The 21,831-nt window shown below is 41.5% G+C and overlaps 1 protein-coding gene across 5 annotated transcripts in view; it reads right to left on the reverse strand.

Annotated features, from left to right (window-relative positions):
• MARCHF8 (membrane associated ring-CH-type finger 8) overlaps positions 1-21,831 on the reverse strand; it is an 87,414-nt gene extending 65,583 nt beyond the window's left edge. For 2 of the 5 annotated variants that reach the window (XM_039709019.1, XM_039709017.1), the window contains exons 1-3: positions 21,287-21,831; positions 4,429-4,498; positions 1,753-1,931 (exon numbers count right to left, since the gene is read on the reverse strand). In XM_039709019.1, the coding sequence (XP_039564953.1) occupies positions 1,753-1,848 (96 nt within the window). In that variant the 5' untranslated portion in view covers positions 1,849-1,931; positions 4,429-4,498; positions 21,287-21,831. Of the gene's footprint in view, positions 1-1,752; positions 1,932-4,428; positions 4,499-21,286 lie in introns of those variants that run through there. The other 3 variants (XM_039709021.1, XM_039709018.1, XM_039709020.1) reach the window with 3 other exon arrangements.

A 21,831-nucleotide genomic window follows, 5' to 3' on the forward strand; every position in this document is an offset into this window, starting at 1 on the left:
TGCTTGCATGGTCCCACTTCCTCTTCAACACTGCACATGTTTAAACAAGTATTCTGTTCTGTTTCTAATATGCCAAGGCCTGAAAATATCAGCAGCCCAGCAAGGGGAACAATAATCAACATTGCAGCTAGTTATCATGAAGGAAACACAGGGGATATTTTGTTAACACCAGTAACTGTGTTGGAAATTAAACATGTTCAGAAGAAGAGTTGAGACTCTCACTTGAGCCCGCTGTGGGGTTAGAGGCACAAGTTGCTCTGATCTGCCTCCTAACCCACTGTCCCAGAGCAGAGTAAATTCACAGCACTGCCCTGCATTTGACAAAGGAGCTGTTTCACTCAGCACATACAGTTACTTTATGGGAGAGTACCAAAGGGAGCAAACAGAAGAGCCCTCTTACCCAGGGAGCTGCTCAGACAGTAACTGTATGTGACAGGGGAAGTGACAGATTCCAGCAGACTCCTGAGACAGTGTGTTTTATGGATTTAGAGCATCTCCTCTGTGATGGTAACTTCTTGCCTAGTTCTGGCAACCAAAAGAAGCAGTGCCTAATTAATTACTGGTTTAAGAATCTGAATGGCTAGAATCCATTTTAAGATGTTACTAAGGAAAATACTCAAACCAGCCAATATTAGGACAGTTTATTTCTCCTGGTGACTTTGATAGGTGCAATCTAGACAGCTGTCTGGTGAGATGGGTCATCAGGGCAAATTATCCCAACACATCAGAAATTACTCTTTTACCCTACTCGAAGTTAGGGTGTAGCTTATATATAAGGGACTAGAAAGACACTGTCATGTTACAGAAAGAGATTCACCAACACTGTCTGTAACCAGCACCACTCTAGGTCTCCTCAGAGTTAACCACTGCTGAGTAGTCCACAAAGCAAGCCCTGCAGCTGTGCCATACTGTGAATGTTCTCCTGAAGTCATTTTGTGTTAAAGCTACAAAACCACAAAGATGTTTCTGTGGAACTGACAGATAATATAAGATCAATGCAGTACAGTGTACACTAAAGCATGATGCACATTAAGGTTTTTGAGCTGGATCAGACACAGCCCAGATAAGTAAGGTTGACATGTGAAGACCAGACATAGTCTAGTCTTCTTCACATGATATTACAAACTGTTAAGTGGTGTATTGATTGGATTTTACTGGACTCATAATCAGTAGATACCACAGATATTTTTGCATTAGCACCAAAGCAAGACCTCAGCTTGATTCCACTCACACGCACACTCCCAAATTAAGAATGCAAATCATATTGCATAAACCAGTACAATATGTATACATATGGGTGTATACAGCCTTCCTTGTGATATTCTAGTCACTTTGAAATACAGCACAGCTACTACATGCTACCAAAAGCAAAGAAAAACAGGATGTATGGCTGCATATAGGAGTTCACATTCCATATAATTTTTCTTTAAATACACCTGTAACAGCTTCTACAATAATTGCATTAGAACTATCATCCAAATCCCTATCTGCCTTGAATTCTTATGCAAAATAGAGGGCTGTAACTTGCATTTTGCAGAAGTTACTCAACAACAATCTGTAGAATTTTGCAGCCAGCTGCTTTAAAATAGCAAACACAAAAATAAGAAGATAATTTGGTAGCATTTGTCCTCACTAAAAGGAGCAGTAATGCAAGGAGTTGGGGCTTTGGAATCGAATCAGGTCTGATTTGGTAACCCCTATCATTTTAGACTTAGATAACTTCCAGTGAAAATCAAGCATATCTGACAGTACCTGTTCTTCTTTTTCTTTGGTCTTGCTCCTGGAGACTCTGGAAGAGGTAACATCCTGAGCTGGAATGACAGAGATTTGATGCAGTGGCATGTTCATCACACCGCCTTGTTTGGTCCTATCATTTACAGGAAGGAGGCTTGAACGCAGTGCTCATTCTGTGCCATTGTAAGGCCTTGCAACTAAAAAATAAAAATATTAGATGATGTTAAAGTAGCTTGAAATGCAGTAATTTCTAAACCAAAGCTATGCCATCCACTGGACCAAGACATATGTCTTATTTTCTCTGGATTCTGGTGCTCTTGCTGGGTGAAAAGAGACACAGAAAATCTAAAAAATTTTAACTAGACAGATCAGAGCACAATTAATGCAAAATGAACAAATAAATGCTCAACCAGTTCTGAAAGCATTCTAAGAGCAGATCTAGAGGGCAGGGATCATGCTTGAGTTTGCTTGGATAGGGAGAGAGAAGTGCAGCTCTCCAAGCTGAGCGCACTGCCTGGAGGTGCAGGGAACAAAGCTCACACCAGTAAGTTTCCTGAACTGCCAGCCCCCCATACTGGATCAAATTGCCTCAGGAGTCATCCTAAAAAAACCTGAATGCTGCAGTTTTGGCCAAAAACAGAAAACAGCCTGCATTTGGCTCTTGTCATTCATATAAACCTGTACCAGTTGAAAGATGTATCACATGAGCTGTTCCTTTCCTAAGACTATTAGAGATTAATATAATCAAAATCCCTCACTAGGGATTGTGAATTCACTGGATGGACTACACACACTTTATCCTTCTTCTACTAATGTAATAGGGAAGCATTACACATAGGAAAGATAGTCATAGACATAAATTAGCCAAAATTGGCAATGCTAACCTGAAAGGCAGACATAATTAACCATACCTTTTATTAGATTAGTGAAGTTACAATAAATAAAAAGCTTTTCAAAACATGTAATATCATGGAGTGTTTATTTGGAATGTAATTTGCCATATATGAGACACAATCAATTGTGTTTAAAGAACAGATTAGAAAGGAATTAACACAGCAGGGACTATATTAAACAGGGCAACTGAATGATGCACTGTTCTGTTTCCATAACATACCAACTTTTTTTTTGTCTGGTTCTGAATCTGAAAAAGCAGAAAACAGACTAGATAAATTCTCTATGTATTATGTTGTTTAGTAATTTGGAAGTAGTATAGCTTAGCACTTGGTGTATACCCTTAATTTATACTGCACACATTTTTTATGTAATATTTAATTGGAAGTTTTAAAGATAGAACCAGACTACTCAGCATATTTAGTGTAATCAAAAACCTAAAAAGCCTGGCTTATTTCCACTAGACTCCACAGGAATACTGCAGTTGTGTAAAATGAAAACAGGATCAACTATTTTGACTGGTTTTGATTACACAATAGAAAAAAAAATTAAGTTCCAAGGCACTTTATATGAACAACGACAGTTCCCTATCCTCTTTTCACCGAGGGGAAAGAATTACCAAAGGTTGTAGAGAAAGTCATGAACAAAACCAAAAATGTAAGCAAGGCCTGCTGCATCCCAATCACACACTCCATCTGCTGCATGATGCTGTTTGCCCGTTCGAGCGCTCAGCCAAGTTCAAGAGCTTTACTGACACGTGGGCAGGATTTGTATTACTCCCACAGAGGCCAAGACAGCATCATAAAGCACGCATGAGAGCTTTAAAGGCAACGCCTCCGTAACTTTCAGGCATCACTTACTTTAAAAGTAAAATATATCAGTGTGCATAAAACTAGCAACAAGGACACTTCCGTACTGGAGGACAAATGCAAACATGAGATTTACCAGCATTATTGAATCCCAGCACAAAGAGAAAGCACAGAACCTCCTCAGATCCTCCCCACACCTGCTTAGTTACATCCTCTAAAAGAGCCAAGCCAGAGGGAATATAAACATGAGCCGAGATGGGATTATCAAACCACAATAAACAAAGCAGGAAGGGAAGGTATTTTCCCAAGAAAACAGAGAAAGGAAATCCAGAGAACATTAAGCTTCAATGAAAATATGCCAGGTAATATATTCTGTACTATTGCCTGCGATAACGGAGCAAAAGTGAAGGAGTTCTGCTCTGTGTCTCCCCTCAAAAAGGGTTATGGGCTTGCAGGCAAGGACAAGTTATGACTATAAAGAAAACAAGAAAAATTATTGGAAAACACAGTTAACCCTCTCTGATGATGGCAAACAAGTCAAACCAGTATTTCTGCAGGTATTTCAAGGACAGCATGTGTTAGAATTCTTTGAAAGAGTTCAAACAGCAGATATAATCCAACTGTGTATTCAAAGATGATGTGAAACAGCCCTCCTCTGGTAAAGAAGCCTGGCAGACACTCTAATAAAGCCTGCCTTTGTTCAAGGGTGGCTTAGAGAAGCTGTAAACTAAACCCAGATGCCACCCTGTCGCATCCCCAATCTGCTGGGTCCCTAATAATGCACACAACTCAAATTCTGTCTGTATCAACCTAAAGCACTTTAACTCCACAGTGCTAATTAAAGGATAAAGTTACATGAATGAACAGACCATCTGCAGTACTGAGTACAAACAGACAAGCATGCCAGAAAAGCAATGCCACTCAAAGCCAACACAAAGCAAGTTATGACAAGTTCCACAGGATATCTCACAGCTAAATTAATTCCATGTCCTACCTGATTCAAAGGTGAGGAATTGGGCACCTGCAAAGAAGGATCCAAACTTGAAGCACATCAAATTGGGGGCCTGCCAAAAAAGGAAGAAGTGCTAAGGCAATGAGACTGCTCCTAGACAGCCCCTTCTGTTCAGGATTCCAGTCAGGTGTTTAGGCCATACCTCACACAGAATGCAAATTCCTCATTACTACAGCATCTCCATTCAATGGCAGAGCATACTTGCCCAGGAGGTGGCAAGTAGGGGCTCAGCTTCCTCCTTCCCTGTGTTTTATTTGGTTCATAACTTCCTGCAAAGCTGCCTGGGGCACATGAGAATGCCAAGACAGAGGACAGCTTGAAGCTCAGCTGTTACTCTTATCTATAGCTACACTGGTTCCTAAAAGATGGACTCCAGCCATACCCCCATTGCAGAGAGTCTTCAAAACAAATGCCATTTCAAAAGACAAAAGTAAAAATCCTGGCTGCAGATCTCCCAGACAATTTTTGTTCAGTAAAGCTAAGATTTCACCCACTCAGGTAGTCCTATTTTGCTTTCTGCAGGAGAGGCAAAACAGTAACTAAAAATGCCTGCAGACACCTGGAACCACATCACCTAGGCCCTCATTACATTGCTGGAACCACAAAGCTGCAGCAAAATCAGCCAGATTCAGAGAACACAGGACAGTCTCTCAAGGTAGCTGAGAAGTACAAAAGGAAGGAAAAGCATGGACATGACTAGGGCCTGGTGGCTGGGGCATTCCCTTGAACAGTACATCTGACAGAAGCAGAAAATTACGTTCTTCTGGGTTATCAGCAGGAAGTACTTGGTGTTAAGGAAACCTTCCAGTCTGACCATTCCCATGACTCTGGCAGTGGCACTTCCAACACCAGAGACTTCCACTGCTGGGACTGAAGCCTCTTCAAAGCAGGAGGCTCCTGTGAGCCCACGAGACCCCTGCTTGACTCCCTGCACACCCCACTCACACAGTCAGACCAGGTTTCCCTACTGGTTTGTCCCCCAGGTTTCCCCATGGCAGCATCTCAGATGTCTTGTTCCACAAAACCATTTATTCACAGTGCAGGAACACAAACAGCCTGAGCTGGTGCCTCCAAGGAGTACTCCAACAAAGGGCACCCTGGGCTTTTATCCCATCCCATCCCATCCCATCCCATCCCATCCCATCCCATCCCATCCCACAGTCTACCTGCACACAAATCTCACTCTTCATCCAGAGTCCCCTGCTCCTGCTGTGTCTGCCTGTGTCCATCCACCTACCTCACTGGCACCATTCATCTTCCCGCCCTTTGATGTCCAAGAGGCTGGAAATTCATGGCTTCTTGTCTCTGGCCCCCACCCAGAGCTCAATCTGCATCTTGCAAACTGAACTACCTGCACCAGATGTATCCCTCAGCAAAGAGAAGGGACAACAACAGGAAACCTCAGAATAACTGAAGTAGGTGGAAACCACTTGGAATTCCTGCTTTAATCATCCACCCTGTCAAGACCTCAGTTTCCCAAGTGACAAGCAAGATTGTGAGATGAACGAAATGATCTGTAACTTGCGGATTGTTAAGAGTGTCAAGTGCCTTGAAGAATGCAGATGGAAGTCTTTCCTCACCTGTCCCCTACTGCAGCCCTCTGCCCATTACATATTCCAACATAAAAGGCTAAACTACTCTTTAACAAAGATTCACAGCTGGAATGGGGCAAGTAAGCACAAATCAGGATTTGATGTCTGTGGTTTGGTACCTACCAGAGTCTACAAACAGATTCTCTTAGGTCATTTATACTTCAGAAAGTCCACCATATACCCTTGCTACACAGGGTACACTGGAAAACTTCAACAGAAGCTCAGGAGCTGTAGTGGCACTGGCTGCACATGTACACAGGCCTTACCAAAAGAAATGCATCTCGAGGATGCATGTGTGTACAAATGCTTTGTATTACTCAGAAGGGGTAAAAATGCACCAGTCAAATAGGTCAGTTGCTTTCCTGTTTAAAGTACAATAGGTATTCTGGATTAAAATAATATGTCTTTACATGCATGAAAGATATGCCCTGGAACCTGTGGCAGAAGGAAGATGATAGTCACTAACAGAAGGAAATTGGAAAAAATTTCACCTGTGAGTTGTTCTGGTCTGCCCCACGGTTTCTTAACTTCTCTACAACAGCCTTAGCCCACAGTAGTGATAGTGAGCAGCATCACCTATGTCAGTGCTCTGACAATCTGTTGCAGGGTGGACGGGTTAAAAATAAAGCAACAGATCACTGATGTCCACATAATGTAGGCACTGAAGTACAATCCACTGCTGTGACAATCCTGCCATGGGACAAATTCATCTGTAGACTGCAGGGTCTTCCAGATGCAGGCTGAAAATTCTGCTCCGAGACTTTGTGGATTGCTGCCATGCAGTCTGGTCTTCTGACACTTCCCCTCTATGCAGCACAAAGCCTGACGCAACACAAGAAGGAATGGAAACTCCCTGAAGAAATCTGCTGCTAGATAGTGTAACATCTTCCTCAGCTGTCTTACTTGCTCATAATAAGACTTGAAACAATCTATTAATGCAGATTTGGAATATTTTTCTGCTGGACATCTTGATGTGAAATATCAAAGCTCCATTTAAAAAACTCCTTTGGTTTTGTCTTTTTGTCATTCCTCTGTAGGTAACAGAAGCCCTCATGCAGTGACTTTAGTAAATTCCTGTGTGCATCTTAACTTTTCCTGGCTACTTGGACATTTCAGATGGATATAGCTGATGTCTACTTTCTCTACACTACATTTTCCATAATTGCAATTATTTCCAATCCTATCAGCTTGTGTTGGCTCCAGTTTGAAGCTTTTATTTATTTCATTTTGAGCTTGTTCAGACTCTTCCCCTACTAATGTATCTTACGTAATGCTCTTCTAGAGATGACAGATGTGCATTTTCAAAAAGAGGATCCTGCATCTGCATTTCATTTTAGTTTACTGCAGCTTAATCAGTACTTTGTTAACAGCAGTATTTAAGAGATGTTATCAAGCCTCATGCACTTCACATGCATTTGTTAACTTGACAAACAAATCTAATCAAGAGAGCTTAAGGGAGAGGAACTAACACTTCCTTTCCTGCAGTACCTTTCACATTTCACTTTTACTGTTGTACTAATCCTGAAAAGAATGCTTGCGTTCAAACCAGGCAGATATAATTCTGGATTATTGCTATTTACAGCTCTGAGTCTGCCCATGTATCTTGCACTGTTTACTAGCTTAGCTGTAACTTCTCCCTTCATTATCTCAGTTCCTCCTTTCCTCCACCAGCTAGTGTCCCCAAACTAATCAGCTTCAAGACTAAGTTTGAATATATTTTTAAGTCATGCTATTGAGTAGTTGAAATCAAAAGAAAGACTTTTGTACTCCCTTCCCATGATTTCAATGGAAGCTGAGAAAGATCTGGACCACTGAAAAACAAGTTTCCTTAAAAACTGTTCCCTTCAAACTAAATCAACTGATAAATGCAATTATGAACTAGCTTGGTTAGCATTCAGGAAAACAAATGTCACTTTCCTTTGTTACAACAACCCAATAATACAGTCATTACAGTCTGCTGAGAAACCAAGAAATTACTTTTGTCTGCTTCTGGTACTAACAGCATTTTACCTGCATCAGAAGCATCACTGATCATTCTTGATGTCCTGTGGAAAAAACAAAGCACCAGGTGCTCCACACACACCTGTGGCAGTAAGCTCCTGCTACAGATGCAAAACTTCTTTAGCATCAGCAGTCTGCTGATTCACAGAGATTTTTAAGAAACTCCCTTTGTATATTTTTTTTATGAAACAGACAATAATAACATCAGCAATAATCCCTGGGAAAGTCTCAAACTACAAAAAGCAAAAGAAGTAAAGCAAGAGTCTGATTCTCTACTTTTGAAAGTCCTAATGAGGGACTCCAGGGAGAAGTAACAGACAGGGCTGAAGCATCACTGATCATTCTTGATGTCCTGTGGAAAAAACAAAGCACCAGGTGCTCCACACACACCTGTGGCAGTAAGCTCCTGCTACAGATGCAAAACTTCTTTAGCATCAGCAGTCTGCTGATTCACAGAGATTTTTAAGAAACTCCCTTTGTATATTTTTTTTATGAAACAGACAATAATAACACCAGCAATAATCCCTGGGACAGTCTCAAACTACAAAAAGCAAAAAGCAAAAGAAGTAAAGCAAGAGTCTGATTCTCTACTTTGGAAAGTCCTAATGAGGGAGGCCAGGGAGAAGTAACAGCCAGGGCTCCTGTTTTCTCAGCCAGCAAATTCCTCTACCTGCTCCACTGAATTCCCAAATCTCTTTGCATAAGGGGTGTCATTCACTCTCTTGCCTCAATAATCACCATTTCTCCTCACCCCTTCACATTAAAGACATCTTGCTTCTGAACAAAGCACGTCAAGCACATGAACCCCACTCACAGCAAGCTGTGAGTCTTTAGAGCTTTGCTGCAAGCAGGACATTATATCACAGCCTGTTTGGGGCTTGCCTTATCACTTTGAGCCATGATCCCATCAACTCCCAGCGTAAGTAGAGACTGGCTTCCTGAGAAATTAATGCCCCCTCTCCAGAAGAGGCATTCTTCCCTCCAGTTTGGCACTGAAGCCACCCTGCAGATCAAAAATTAGGATCTCTTCATCACACAACTGTAAATTTTTCTAAAAGATATGGATGAAGACTTGCTTCATTACAATAGTCATTGTCAGAGAAGAACATGCCACAGTATTACACCCATTCCTACAGTTTCTGAGAGAAGCTGTCTTTCCTTCTTCACTGCATGTCCAAAAGTAATGCACAGCAGTAACTTACATGGATTCCACAACAGCGTGAACACAGGCTTGGGACTAGTCCACCAAGACTGCTGCAGCTGGTCGACTGCAATTGCAAATCATCCTGCAATCAGCACAGAAGGGGCCACAGTACAGCTACTGAATACAAAAAACACTCACCCTACTCATGTGTGAGCACCAAAACCCACAAAACTGTGACATGCCTGAGAAAGACAGCAAGTGATATCAAGGACAAGGTAATGCCCCAGACCTCCATTTGCAGAATAACTGCAAATCTATTGGGAAAAAAGCCCACATGATCATTGTGATTTGGCAAGTGCTCCATGTTACAATTTATATTTTTTAGAAGAAAACATAATGAAGATAATAATCCAGTGGAACAAGAGACATAGTAATACATGTATAGACCAGAGAGAGGAATTTGCACCAATTACTTGCAGGTAAATTTCTAGTTTAGTACACAAATCCACGTGATACAATGTAACACCTATAGATAATTTATGATCCTTTCCTATTCTCTATTATAATCCTTCTGCTGTTCATAAAACTAAATCAGTTCTGAAATCCAAGGAAAAATTGTTCTGTATTTTTATCTTAAAGATTATTAAAGATGATTAAAAAATGCATACACTTACATTGAAGACAACAAAAGCCTGGGTTTCTCAACAGTATAAATATTTACAATGCGAGACAGTGATGAAACAGAACAATCTCACCATAGTTCAGGGAGGACATTGCTCACATTCTATATTGTACAGAGATAACAACAATGCATTTTTTAGGAAAATTCTGTGCTACATCACTTATTTTCCATTACATCAGAGACGAACAGTTGTAAAAGCCATTTCCAAACAACAGGTACCTAATCAACATTCTTCACTATTGTTTAACTGCTACCAGGCACAACACTCCTCTTAAGGCAGAGTAGAAAGAATATATATGATACTGTGTTCTGAAGAAATGTGAAATCATTCCTTCTTTGTCTTTGGGTGAGTAAGAAAGTTCCAAAGCCATGCACATAAGAACGTATTTCTTTTGAATAATTTATGAGTTAAATGTCAGGTAACTCTTTATTTATAGGTTTAAATTGCAATATGTTTTTGCTGTGGAAGCTTTAATAAAATCTAGATTTCTGGATCACTATGACAAGCCTTTAAACTCTGAAGAAACAACCACAAACCACATTCTTTAGGATTTCCCTAAAGCAACAGGAGACCCTAAAACCAGAGTCTGCAGAAGCTCAAATGCAGAGTAAAAAGAGCAATGTATGAAACACCTTGTATCTGAGTCTTCTGCTAACTTGCACGTCACAGATGAGTTTGATTTCAACCACAAATTCACATTTTAAAGTAACCTGATTTCTGATGCCAAACTCACTACCAGAAGTTGTTTGCAAATCCCCCAAATTAAAAAATTATAAATACATGTTAAATACAGGGAACTACCATGAGTCATTAAAGTATAACAGACTTTAGCAATAACTTTTTATTGGGGAATATACTCAGGCATAGTATGTTTCTTAAAGGCTTTATATATCTATCTTTTTCCATTCTGATACTTTCTCTGTACATTTGTTATTTGTTGTCCAAGAATCCCCTGTGCAAAAGGCAATGTGGGAAGGACCAATACTGTGACCTGCATGAGAACCTGTCCTCTAGGCAGAACAACATCCTGGGGGAGTAGAGTCCACACCTCACTGACACTGCTACTCATCGTTATTTCAATTATCCCCAATACAGAGGTGTGCTCACTGGCTGTGGTTCAAGAAGGCAAACCATTCGAGTTCTCTGGTGTAGCCAGTACTTCCACTTCCCACTTCCAGGCTGTTCCAGCCACCCAGACAGCTTTTGTGGAGTGCTATTGTTCCCCAGCATGGCAATGTACAGTACCTGGCACAACCAAGAGCACAGACTGAAGTGCTACAGTAAGACAAGCAATAACAGCACTACACATGAGTCACTCTCTCTGTTTCACACCTGCATTGTCACCAAAAATTGCCAGACCTTGATTTGAAAAAGCTGCTCAGCAGACAGACATGGTATTTCTTATCGACTTCAACATGAAAACTGTGCCTACAGTTTAAGAACCTATGTCATGGCATTATCATTAAAAAGTAAAGCTGTATAAAGCCCACAGACAGAGTCCAGGCCTGTGAACAGAACTAAATCCCTTCCCGTGCCAGAACAAGACAGCCTCTTCCAGCTGCAACCTTATCATGGGATTTGCTGGGTGGTTAAAAAGGTTGCATGTGTCTATCGTATTTTAAGTGTCCCTGGTGTAGTTTAAAGGCCAGGCAACTGATTCCAGATGGCTGACAAACAGTCACAGGCCAGCTCCCTGGGCCAGAGCTGACACCGACACGCGCTGGCAGCGGCGCAGCACCCGCACCGCGTCCCTTCGTGCGGGTGTCATTTCACACCAGCCTGCTGGCACGTGTGTGCTGGGTCTGACCATCCTTCCCCACAACAGTGCTCTGTGCCACCCGAAAAGAAGGGACTGGCATTACTGAAACCCACTGACAAGGCATTCCTCACCACAGTCTATAAAGGGCCATTCATCCCCACTGTACCTAAAATAGCCACTGGATGCAATCATGAGATGAATACGTGACTGTGGATTCTTTTAAATCACTGCCTTCTTGCACAGACAAGGAAACAGTGTCCAGCAGTTGCATCCTCACCCATTGTCCTTGTTCTCAATTCACCAATCAAGTGTTGACCCTTTATGTCCCACTCAGTATTAGTCCCTTCATTTCTAAAAGCATTTAGAAGTTTAGAGATTTTATGAGAAATTTAGAGAAAAAGCACACAAATCCATCAATCCATTCCTACACACTTGCAAGACCTGTATAGAACCCTATTAAAGCAAACCCATCACAGCTTTCTATCACCAGAATTACAGCAGTGAAATCCAGCTATCATTCACTATCTGCTCACTGCCAGCCAAACACATCCAGCTGCAGAAAGCTACTGAGACAGAGTGAAGTACCCAGGAACAGAAAAATGGTGCTTACTTAATGAGAAACACTTAGAACTGCACAGGCCTCTTTCTTGCTACTGGAGAAGAGGCTGACTTGCAGTGCCCTTCTGACCTACTCTTAAATGATTACCAGTTTTTACTCCAGCATGTGTTCCAAAGCAATCTCCCAAGTGTCTAGTAAGGGAGAGGGGAGGCCCAAGCCATCAGACAGCAAAATTCTGTGGGACAAAAGGTGGTTTTGAAGGAACCTGCTGATAACTGAACAATACAATGAAATGGATACTGGGATGCTGTTGCATACCTACAAGGCAGTAAAAGAACCAGCTATATGAAGTTCTCCAAAAAGGGAAATAAAATTCAGGAGCATGGCCACATCACTCATGCCAATTGACATGTCACATCCTTCAACCCAATCTCACATTACAAGTGGATTTTCTGTCTTTTCCCCAAGCACATGATCTTTGCTTTAAATTAGTTTAAACAGGAGCCGGTGAGATGAGCCAAGTGTGCTAAACAAGGCCGATGCAACTTTGGTGCATATAAGCACTACTGTAAAACCTGAAACACTCACAAAGACAAAACCTGGAAGAAACAGTAGTTTTTTATCAGGTATCTGCTGAAATTGAAAGCTAGAAGAAAAAAATTATTAATTTATCAAGCTAAAATTTCATTAGTCCTCATGGAAAATCTACTGCTGGAGGAAGAGGCAAGCATCAAACCCATTGAATTTTACATCAACAGCACCCTTCACTGCAGAGGAAAACCCACACAACTCTACCCTACTCTCCTCCATGTTTTCCAGGACCCATATCAGCTGACTTTCTGGTTTCCTTCTCTAAGTAGCTACAATTATGATAATATTCAGGGACATCTGCTCTCCCAAAGAGCAGATGAAAAATAACTACAAATAATTTGAACAACTATTGAATTAGGCTAATGGAGAGATAACGACGTATTTCTCTATTAATCATTTTAAATGGCAAATGCAAGTTTGTTTTTTCTTTCCCAGCTGAAAAAAAAACAAACTACCTCCTATTCCCAATGCAACAGATGTTACAAAGTCAAGACAAAAATCTCCGTTTTCTGCTCCCTTAAAATAGTTGGCTTGTTCAATTCTAGACAGTCCCATCTTTAGCACAGGCTCCCACACATGGGCTGTACAGCACATCAAGATGTTCACAAGGTATATAAAGACTAAAGATATCTTCTACTATTTGTGAAGTGACAGGAACCCATAAGTGACCAAAACACTGCTGCTTTCCTCTTAGAGGACCCAATCCCTCCCTTCAGCCTCTGGGCTCTACAGGAAGCAGCGCTGTGCCTGGGAACAGGCATGGTCCTCTCTGCGTCACAAGTGACCTTGTGCCTGGCACGGTGCTTCTCCACTGCCTGCACTCTCCCTGAAAGAGGCATAAAGCCTTCACTTGGAGGAAGTTACACTCCCTGTTTTTCAGGGACACATGCTATTCAGTGAATGGCATTACCTGGCAACATTACTATTATCGTACAAAGAAATAATCTGGTACAAGCTCACATCCCCTACATTTCCTGCAGAGTTAACACAAGTTTCACATCTCAGCAAGGCCAGCTGATCTCTCACTGCCTCATTACAGACAACAGAAGTCATTGAACCTAAGAAATAAAATCTACAAGAGGCTAACAAGCATTCAGATCCCAATCTCAGGAGATGTGACATACCTCAGCTGAAAAGGCTCCCTCTTCCTTGCTGTGCTGCTTCTGCAGCAAAGCAACACAGCTGTCTTAAAATGCTCAACCTAAGAGCTTCAAGCAGGAAACAACAATGTAACACATATAATGTTCCTTTCTGTGCCCATGGATTGGGTTTTCTGGGGTAACTGCGGGTTTTTTTAAAGGAAAAATAAAATCTCTAGGAAGCAGATGCCCACCAAGGAGGGCATCTTCTCTGCCTAAAAAAGACACTGCTGGAAAAACTGCACCCTACAGCATTTAGCTGGGGCAAAGGCTCAGAGGCAGAGCAAAATTACTACCATCAATGTCAGAATAGCTGGTGTCCCCTCAAAATTACCTCCCCAAACACTGATTCTTTCCAGACTGGCAAAACCACTTCAGTCTCCAATCTTGTCCCATATGCAGGTTATGAATTAGAAGACTTCTCTAATTATAGATCACCAGTGGAATTAGAAGGTAGATTATTTTCAGCAATTGTCTGATTAAGTCGGAGTTGCACTCAGTTGCAAATTAGTTACTGCTTTTTCCAAGACTACATTTTACACATGAATTTCCAATACAACATTTATTATCTCTTCCAAAGCCATCATCTATCAGCAAAGACAACACAGCTATCATACACACAAGAAAGTACTTAACATCTTCAAATTTCTCACTCAAGGTCTAGAAAGAATGGAAGGGAGATGAAGAAATCTGGAAAGGCAGAGCCATCTTGACATGCCACTGGTGAAGGCACTTGCAAGCTCTGGAGTAATCCATCCCTCTGCAAGCTGTCATGCTGGAGTGGCACCTTTTCTAGAAGGGGTTTTAGAAGGCCCAGAGACAGTGAAACGTGCTGTTTTATTGCTCACCAAGTTAAAGCATGACTCAGCCTGATAGTGATTTTCTTCATTTTTTGGCACATTACAATAAAGGAAGAAACAGAGGCTCACAGAAGAAAGGCTTGGCTCAGAAACTTGCCAACTGTCCTTGACTCCGAGGGGTCGCTGGACACAGGGAATAAACAGCATCTCAGAAAAGCTGGCCTTGGTGGGATGCACTGTGTACAGTCAAGTTGCTTTCCACTCCCATCCCCTGCTGACAAGAATTACTTTAAGACGTGAAACCCAACAGTTTCATCATCTTATTAAATTCCCAATTCCTGGCTCAGATGCCTCTCATACGCATTAGTTAGATTACATCAACCACAAAGACCTGCCCATGAGCCACACAGGATATAGCTCAAAAGCCATCACTCAGAGATTGGATAATCAGCTCTCTGAGTTTCTCTTCCTTCATTCATAGAGGCAGCAATGCAAACTGTGTGTCAAGGGATAAGTGCATGCTTTGTAGTGTCATGTGGAAAGTGAGATAACACCCAGAGCATCAGGATGCAACTGGAAAACATACCTTCCTTGGGCAGAGCATCCACCCTGAAGCAGAACCATCCCTGCAGCCTGCTCCCACAACCCCTGCACGAGGCATAGACATTAAAGACGGGCTAAGCCAAACCCATGCAGGTCTTACAGAGCAGAGAGCCTTAATACAGCAGCTAATGAGGACTTGAAAAGGCAGCTGACAAACAGCCAACCAGCATGATGCCTGCAGGGCGTCACGGCCCTACCAAGTCCCTGCAAAACACCTATAGCTCTGCACAGTGAGAACATGCCAACTAAAAAACTACCCAGTAGGCAAAGATGGATGAGACAGACTGAACACGCGTCCAAGCTGACAAGCAGAGCTCAAGGAGACAGAGAGCAAACAATCATAACAAATATCTAACAAGACACAATGAAAGATCACAGCCAAGAATAAAATTCATGAGGTATCTAATTCCCTCTCTATATAAGGAACTGATCCTGTGTTCTTTGCTCTCAGGCTGCTGGACCACATGATGCTATGCTTGCCAGGGTATCACTAACAAAGGAAAGTGAGTGAGAAATTGTATCTTGAATCACACATGTTCAACTGCAACTGAGCTGGGATCCTTGCCTTGTGGTTGGAGAAGCTGATACCAACACCACCAGTAAATAAAAGCCTAAGTCTGGGGCAGATACAAGTGCCTCAGGGTTCCCAAAACACCAAACACTCACCGTGTGAGATCCTGGGAAGAAAAACACCACCAAAAGACCGCAAAGCATATGTCAGACTTACCCTACTGCATTTGGTATGCAGATATACAGAGGAGATGCTTCCACACTTCACTAGCAGCATCTCAAATGCAGCCTTACTGAGCAGGGATAAAATGCAAGGAGCACTTAGACAGATATAGTATGAGGCACAGGGCTTTGGCAGGGTCATCTCCTGTTGCTTTGAACTGCAGTCGTAATATATCACTTGCACAGTGCCTCACAGGAAGCAAAGCCACGTATTTAATTTAAGAATGTAATCAGATGGATTAGGAAAGGTCAAAGAATAGTAATTTTGAACTTCTTGCCATTTGCAAATTACAACAGTGTTGCAAGTTCCCCATGGTTTGCCTGGAAAACACCACAGGGCAGCTTTCCTATACTTCCAGGATGGCACATAAAAAGATACTCATCTCTAAAAAGTCTCAGGAGATGCAGAGCTCTGCAGGCGTACTAGAGCAGGACTCTTTTTCAGACCCTGCCAAAGCATGCAGCAGCTTAAACAGAACAATACAGAGACCTTTCAAGCCTTGCAATTTTGCAATGACTGGCAAGAATTTCTGCAACAACAGAAATACTCAACTTCAGTGGTCTCAGTGTGAGTTATCCTGCCCTGTCAGGTCTGACCCTGATGAAGGGTGCCAAATAGCTGAACATCACTGTCAAAATAATCACAGAAACAACATACATGCCTTGCACAAAGGAGCTGCTAAGAGGCAATATACAGTTTTCACGCCCCAAAACCAGAAGATATTTCAAGGCTTCAATAGGAAAGCACTGCATAAGAACATCAATGTGTTTAGAAGGCTAATCTTGTTTTTATTGGCTTCTGTTTTATTATGCCAAGAGTAAAGTTAAAACTCCCTTCCATATTTTAATCCAACCTGCTACTGTTTTTTGCTAATTCCCAAGATCAAGCCAGCCTGACAAGAATCATGTAATTTTACAAGGGTATCTCTCCTCCCTCCACCCCCTTAGTTTTCAGACACAAATTTTGTGAAGAGTCTGCTGCATCGTGCCAGCTCTAATTTGGTAACAATACTTTAAATTTCTCCTAAGCTTTCAGACGGCCTTGCAATGGAAGAAGGCCATTCCACAGCAGAAGGATCAGCACAGTCTGAGATCCTGCATTTGGCATCCTGTGGTCGTAGGTTTTACAGGGGCCACTCATCCATGTGGCCCAGCTCATGTTTAAAAAGTGCCATCTCCATGGGCTTTGGCACAGGGTGAGGCTGCAGTTCCCAGCTGTGACATTGCAATTTATATTCCCTTCCTTCTGCAACATTAAAGTTCCAGCAATTATGTGACATTTAGCCAACAGGTTCAGAAGTTACTGGCAGTGTGACTGCATAAGCCCACTTCCCCTTAGAGAACAGGTTAAAAATTTAAACAAAAATCCAAGAACCTTACAAATATCATTATACAGATGACAGCTGAGCTACAGGAAACAAAGGTGTGCATAGGTGAAGTAACTGAAACTGGAAAACAGGCCAGAAGCAGGAAAAAAGACTCAGATTTCCTGTCTCTCACAAAAAAATCCCTCTTTAGCTGCAAGAGAACTTCCTTTTCTTTTTAAAGCTAAGCAGATTTTTTTCTTCCCATTGAAACAAGACAGCATTTAGTTCAGTATGCATTTATCTTGTTTGGTGTAAAAAAAATCTTTCCTCTAGAGAACACTTGCAATGTCAAAGAGCAGCAAATCTTCAGCCCACCTGCTTTTGTGGATTATATGCATGCACATATATACACATAGAGACACATTTTATAGAAGCAGTTTCATTGAAATCAATGGTCACAGATTGCACTAGGAAAAAAAACACTGACAACAACTGTCCTTCCTAGTCCTGGCACTTTCAGCTCAGATTTGGCAGGCGAGCTCATCATGATTATTGTAAAAGCTCTAACAATAATTACAGTTAAAAGGACATTTTGGATGCAGAACTGCAAGGGGAACTCACGTCATTTACTAGAAGGGAACGAAAAATCAAAGCCTACTGTCAACTTCAGAGTCAGACTGCTCCCATGTGTGTTTTCTTCTCTGTCATTACCTATGGTAAACTATTACCTCACGCTCTTCACATTCCTCTGGTATGCCAGACTTCAGCATGCTTATGTATGATGAACCAAAAAGCTACTGCCAACTTGCAACCTACTGTTGCAGAGTTCATCATGCTGTTAAATTCAAGTCTCTTAAGAGTGGTTTGCTGAAGGAGGCCACAGAAAATATTCAAGAAGACAAAACTACACTCAGATAGGGCAAGCAGAGTCATTTACAAGAATTTATTGCCATAATGTGGCCCATGTTATGAAACCATGGCAGAGCCCTGTATTGCATCACTTCCTGTTCTCTTATCCATCAATCTTCCCATAAATATTTATATGCACATAGAAAAAAAATAGATACACAGAAATATGCCTCATTTTTCCATTAGCCTTTCTCTTCTGACTGATGCATTCGTAGTTACAAGAGATTATAACAAGGATTGGCATAGTGGTGAATCACCCTCAATAGCACACTGTGCTTTTACAACTAGAAATAGAGGGATCAGAGAGATTAATCCTCTGTCCTGGATGAGACACGGAGCCAGTGACAGGGAAAGCAAATATAAATAGGCAGAGAAGGCTTTGTCTTCCTACAGCTCCCATTGGTTTTGAAGGAGTTTCTTCAACAAAGAAATGCTTTAGGAGACATTTAGGGATGACATTAAACAAAGACATCCCTTTTGTAAATCCTGCAGTAATTTGGAGACGAGGAGTTCCCACCAATAATCCCGTGACATCACCTTCCCTCTCCCAGGAAAGTAAAGGCCAGGTCCACTGCCAAGAGAAGTGCTTACAGTAAAAGATCTGACTGAAAACGTCCTCAGTATTTAACTGGTGCTATAGGGGAGGTTGTTCAGAGTCAATTTGTTGCTTCCTTCAGTTAATGGTACTCAAATGGTCCTCCAGAGGCAAAATTCACCCAAATCCCATGTCTAGAAGCCAGTTTCTAGTTTCAGTCCTAGGAGTCATGGCAATGTGTGGACCCCCATATATTGCTGTGGTGTGCTCATGGAATTTCTTGTGTAATGAGAAAGCAGAACTTCAGACTCAACTCCGGCAACAAGAACAGAAGCACAACTCCTTTCCCCAAGCTGCACAACAGCACAGAGTTATTAGCAGTAAGTAAGTCTGAGTGACAAATTATTCTGGTCATTAGAATCAACAGATCAGACCCAGGGGAAGCCTAGCTATTTATTCAGAAGCATTGGGTTTTTTTCCCTACAGATGCTCTTCCTTGCAGGCCCAGTACAAACACTAAAGAGGAACCAAAAAGCTTTTTAAAAATAAAGCACATTTGAGAGGAAGAGAGTCACAAAGGATTAGTATACTTTTTAAAAAATGAGCAACTTCATGTGTAAACTTGAACCCTATTTTTTTCTTCTTTTTTGGTTTGTCACCTTCTGTCTTTCTTTCCTTTTCCTATTAACCAACTGACCCTTTGATTCAATCTTCCCTGATGAGAGAAGTTTCTCATCCTGCATCAAGGACATGACAGAAGTCAAACTACTAGCTCAGGAAAGAACAGCTGACAACATTTTTATTCCTTGTAATGAACCTCTTATCTGGATGGTGCCTAAACATGATCTTACTGAAGCCATGACCAAACTGGGAGACAAACTCTGTCTTAGCTGAGGGAGCAGTGACCTGTTAAATGATGTTCTTAAATCCAAGCCTATCTTCCCAAGGAGAAACTCTGGTGCTGTTGTTCACCTGCAAAAAGAACTGGTGACATGTGTTCTGTCTTGATGCCCTTTGAAGGGCATATATCAAGGCATTCCCAATGGATACACAGGATTTACCTACCCCCAAAATATACAGTATTTATACTCCATATGAATTTTGGCTATGTATTTTGCAAGGTTTACAGTGGAGATTCTTAAATGAGTCTCCAGGGATGAAGTCCTCATCTACTGCCTTTATTTCATATAACTATGGAAAATCTCAGCCACACTTTCTAGAACCTTTCACTATTTTCCACCCATGACATATTACACATAAGTAATAAATGTGTATTTTATCTAAAATTTCCAACACTGTTTTCATGACATTCTGCCAGGTCAAATTCAAGATTTGCTACTAAGCCCCCCCACCTTGTCTGCAGATAGCAAATATTGAGCTCCAGAGTGGTGATCATTTTAAAATACAGAGATGTTTAACAATAATTTACAAACACCTTTGATCTAGATTGGGCCAAATGCAATAACTAGTGGGACATATAATAAAGGCCAGCCTTCCTTCTCAGTCCCTGGGGAAAAGAAACTGCAAGCACTAGAAACTGCTGATGGCTGAGAGCTCTTGCTGTTGGTGAGCTGTCTAGTGATGAGTTACAGTTAAGAGTAACAAAGCAGTAAAAGCATACATTTAATTGCAAAAAGACCAGGCTTCCAAGGGCTCTTGTCCATTTACCTGCCGCAGAATCAATAAACAAACACCATGTACTCCATTATTTGGTTTTTTAATGCTTCACATGAATGTGGCTACCTTGATAAATCCCACAAAAACATTGTGGGAAGCAGTGAAAAATAATCTGGTTTAGAAATTAAGAGTTATTTTGGGAAGTTTTCAGTAAAATCCAAACAGAAATAGTAAAACTGACCCTATCTCAGCAAAGAGCATTTGAACAATCCGGAGCTGTGAAAATTCACAGTGAACAAAGCCCACCCAGCAAGTGTAATGCCAGCTCTGCTATGCACTGAGCTGCCACCAGATCTATGCAGTCATTCCACAAGTCAGCAAAACAGAAGTGCCAGCAAAGCCTGCCTGAGTTCTGCATCACTATGGAAATTAATACAGTGACTTAGATGTGCAATCAACATGGTTCACACAGCTCCTGCAGCAGCCAGCACTAGATGCTCCCAAGAAAGAACTGGCACAAGCAGTAAACAGATAACTCGTCCCCAAGGAAGATTTCCCCTCTAACACCTTGTGCCCTGGAAGTTTTTCCCAGACTTCGACTTTTTCATTCCTTAGAGCCTTCTACAGTTTTGCTAGTCACTATTTATCTGCCACACACACAGTCCAAGCACAAGGTTGTTCAGGGTTCCTGGAAGTTCCTTCTTTCAATGCCTGTTAATTTTTTATGGTCCATCTACTGGCTCTTAAAGAATGCTAGTTAAACACTTCTACAGGCTCAAGAGTTCCTTGTATTTTTTTGGGGGAGGGTGGAAGGGCAGAACAAGAGCAAAACAAAATAAAAAACAATTAGGAAAAAAAAAAAGAAATACCTTGTTCCTGTTTTCATTTTTTCCTGGCAGACAGCCACGCACACTCTATTATTCACACTTTCTGAAGCTAGCTATCAGTCAGGCCCATAGAGCTGACTGAGCTGTACATCAGGAAAGATCCATAGCAGGAGACTGCTTTTTCTTATGCAGCAGGATCAATTCAGGGCTTGTAACCACCACCTTCAACTCCTTCCTTGAGCAGCATTATTACTGGAAGTTGTCATATTCCTGCAGCGCCCTGCCTTCCCAACTGATGTCAGTGTTTGGAAGAGCAGTAAGGAAATCAGTCTGTCAGACACTTTGGTACATTGCCTAAAGTACATGCAACAGCCTCAGCAGCTGGGAAGTCCTTTCACCCTTGAACGTGTGACGCTTGTACAAAATGTTGGATCTAAAATAACAAAAGTTTAAATAAACAAATAAATAAACCAAAACAAACTCATCCTGAAAATATAGAAAGTTCATCCAGCATGCTGAATTAATGTATCCTCAGAACAGCTAAGACTGTGCAAAAGCAGCCTGGGAACAGGTCTATGTTCTAGCAC

Source organism: Passer montanus, unplaced genomic scaffold, assembly GCF_014805655.1.
Source record: "Passer montanus isolate IOZ18808 unplaced genomic scaffold, ASM1480565v1 scaffold21, whole genome shotgun sequence".
In the NCBI taxonomy this organism is placed as follows: Eukaryota; Metazoa; Chordata; class Aves; order Passeriformes; family Passeridae; genus Passer; species Passer montanus.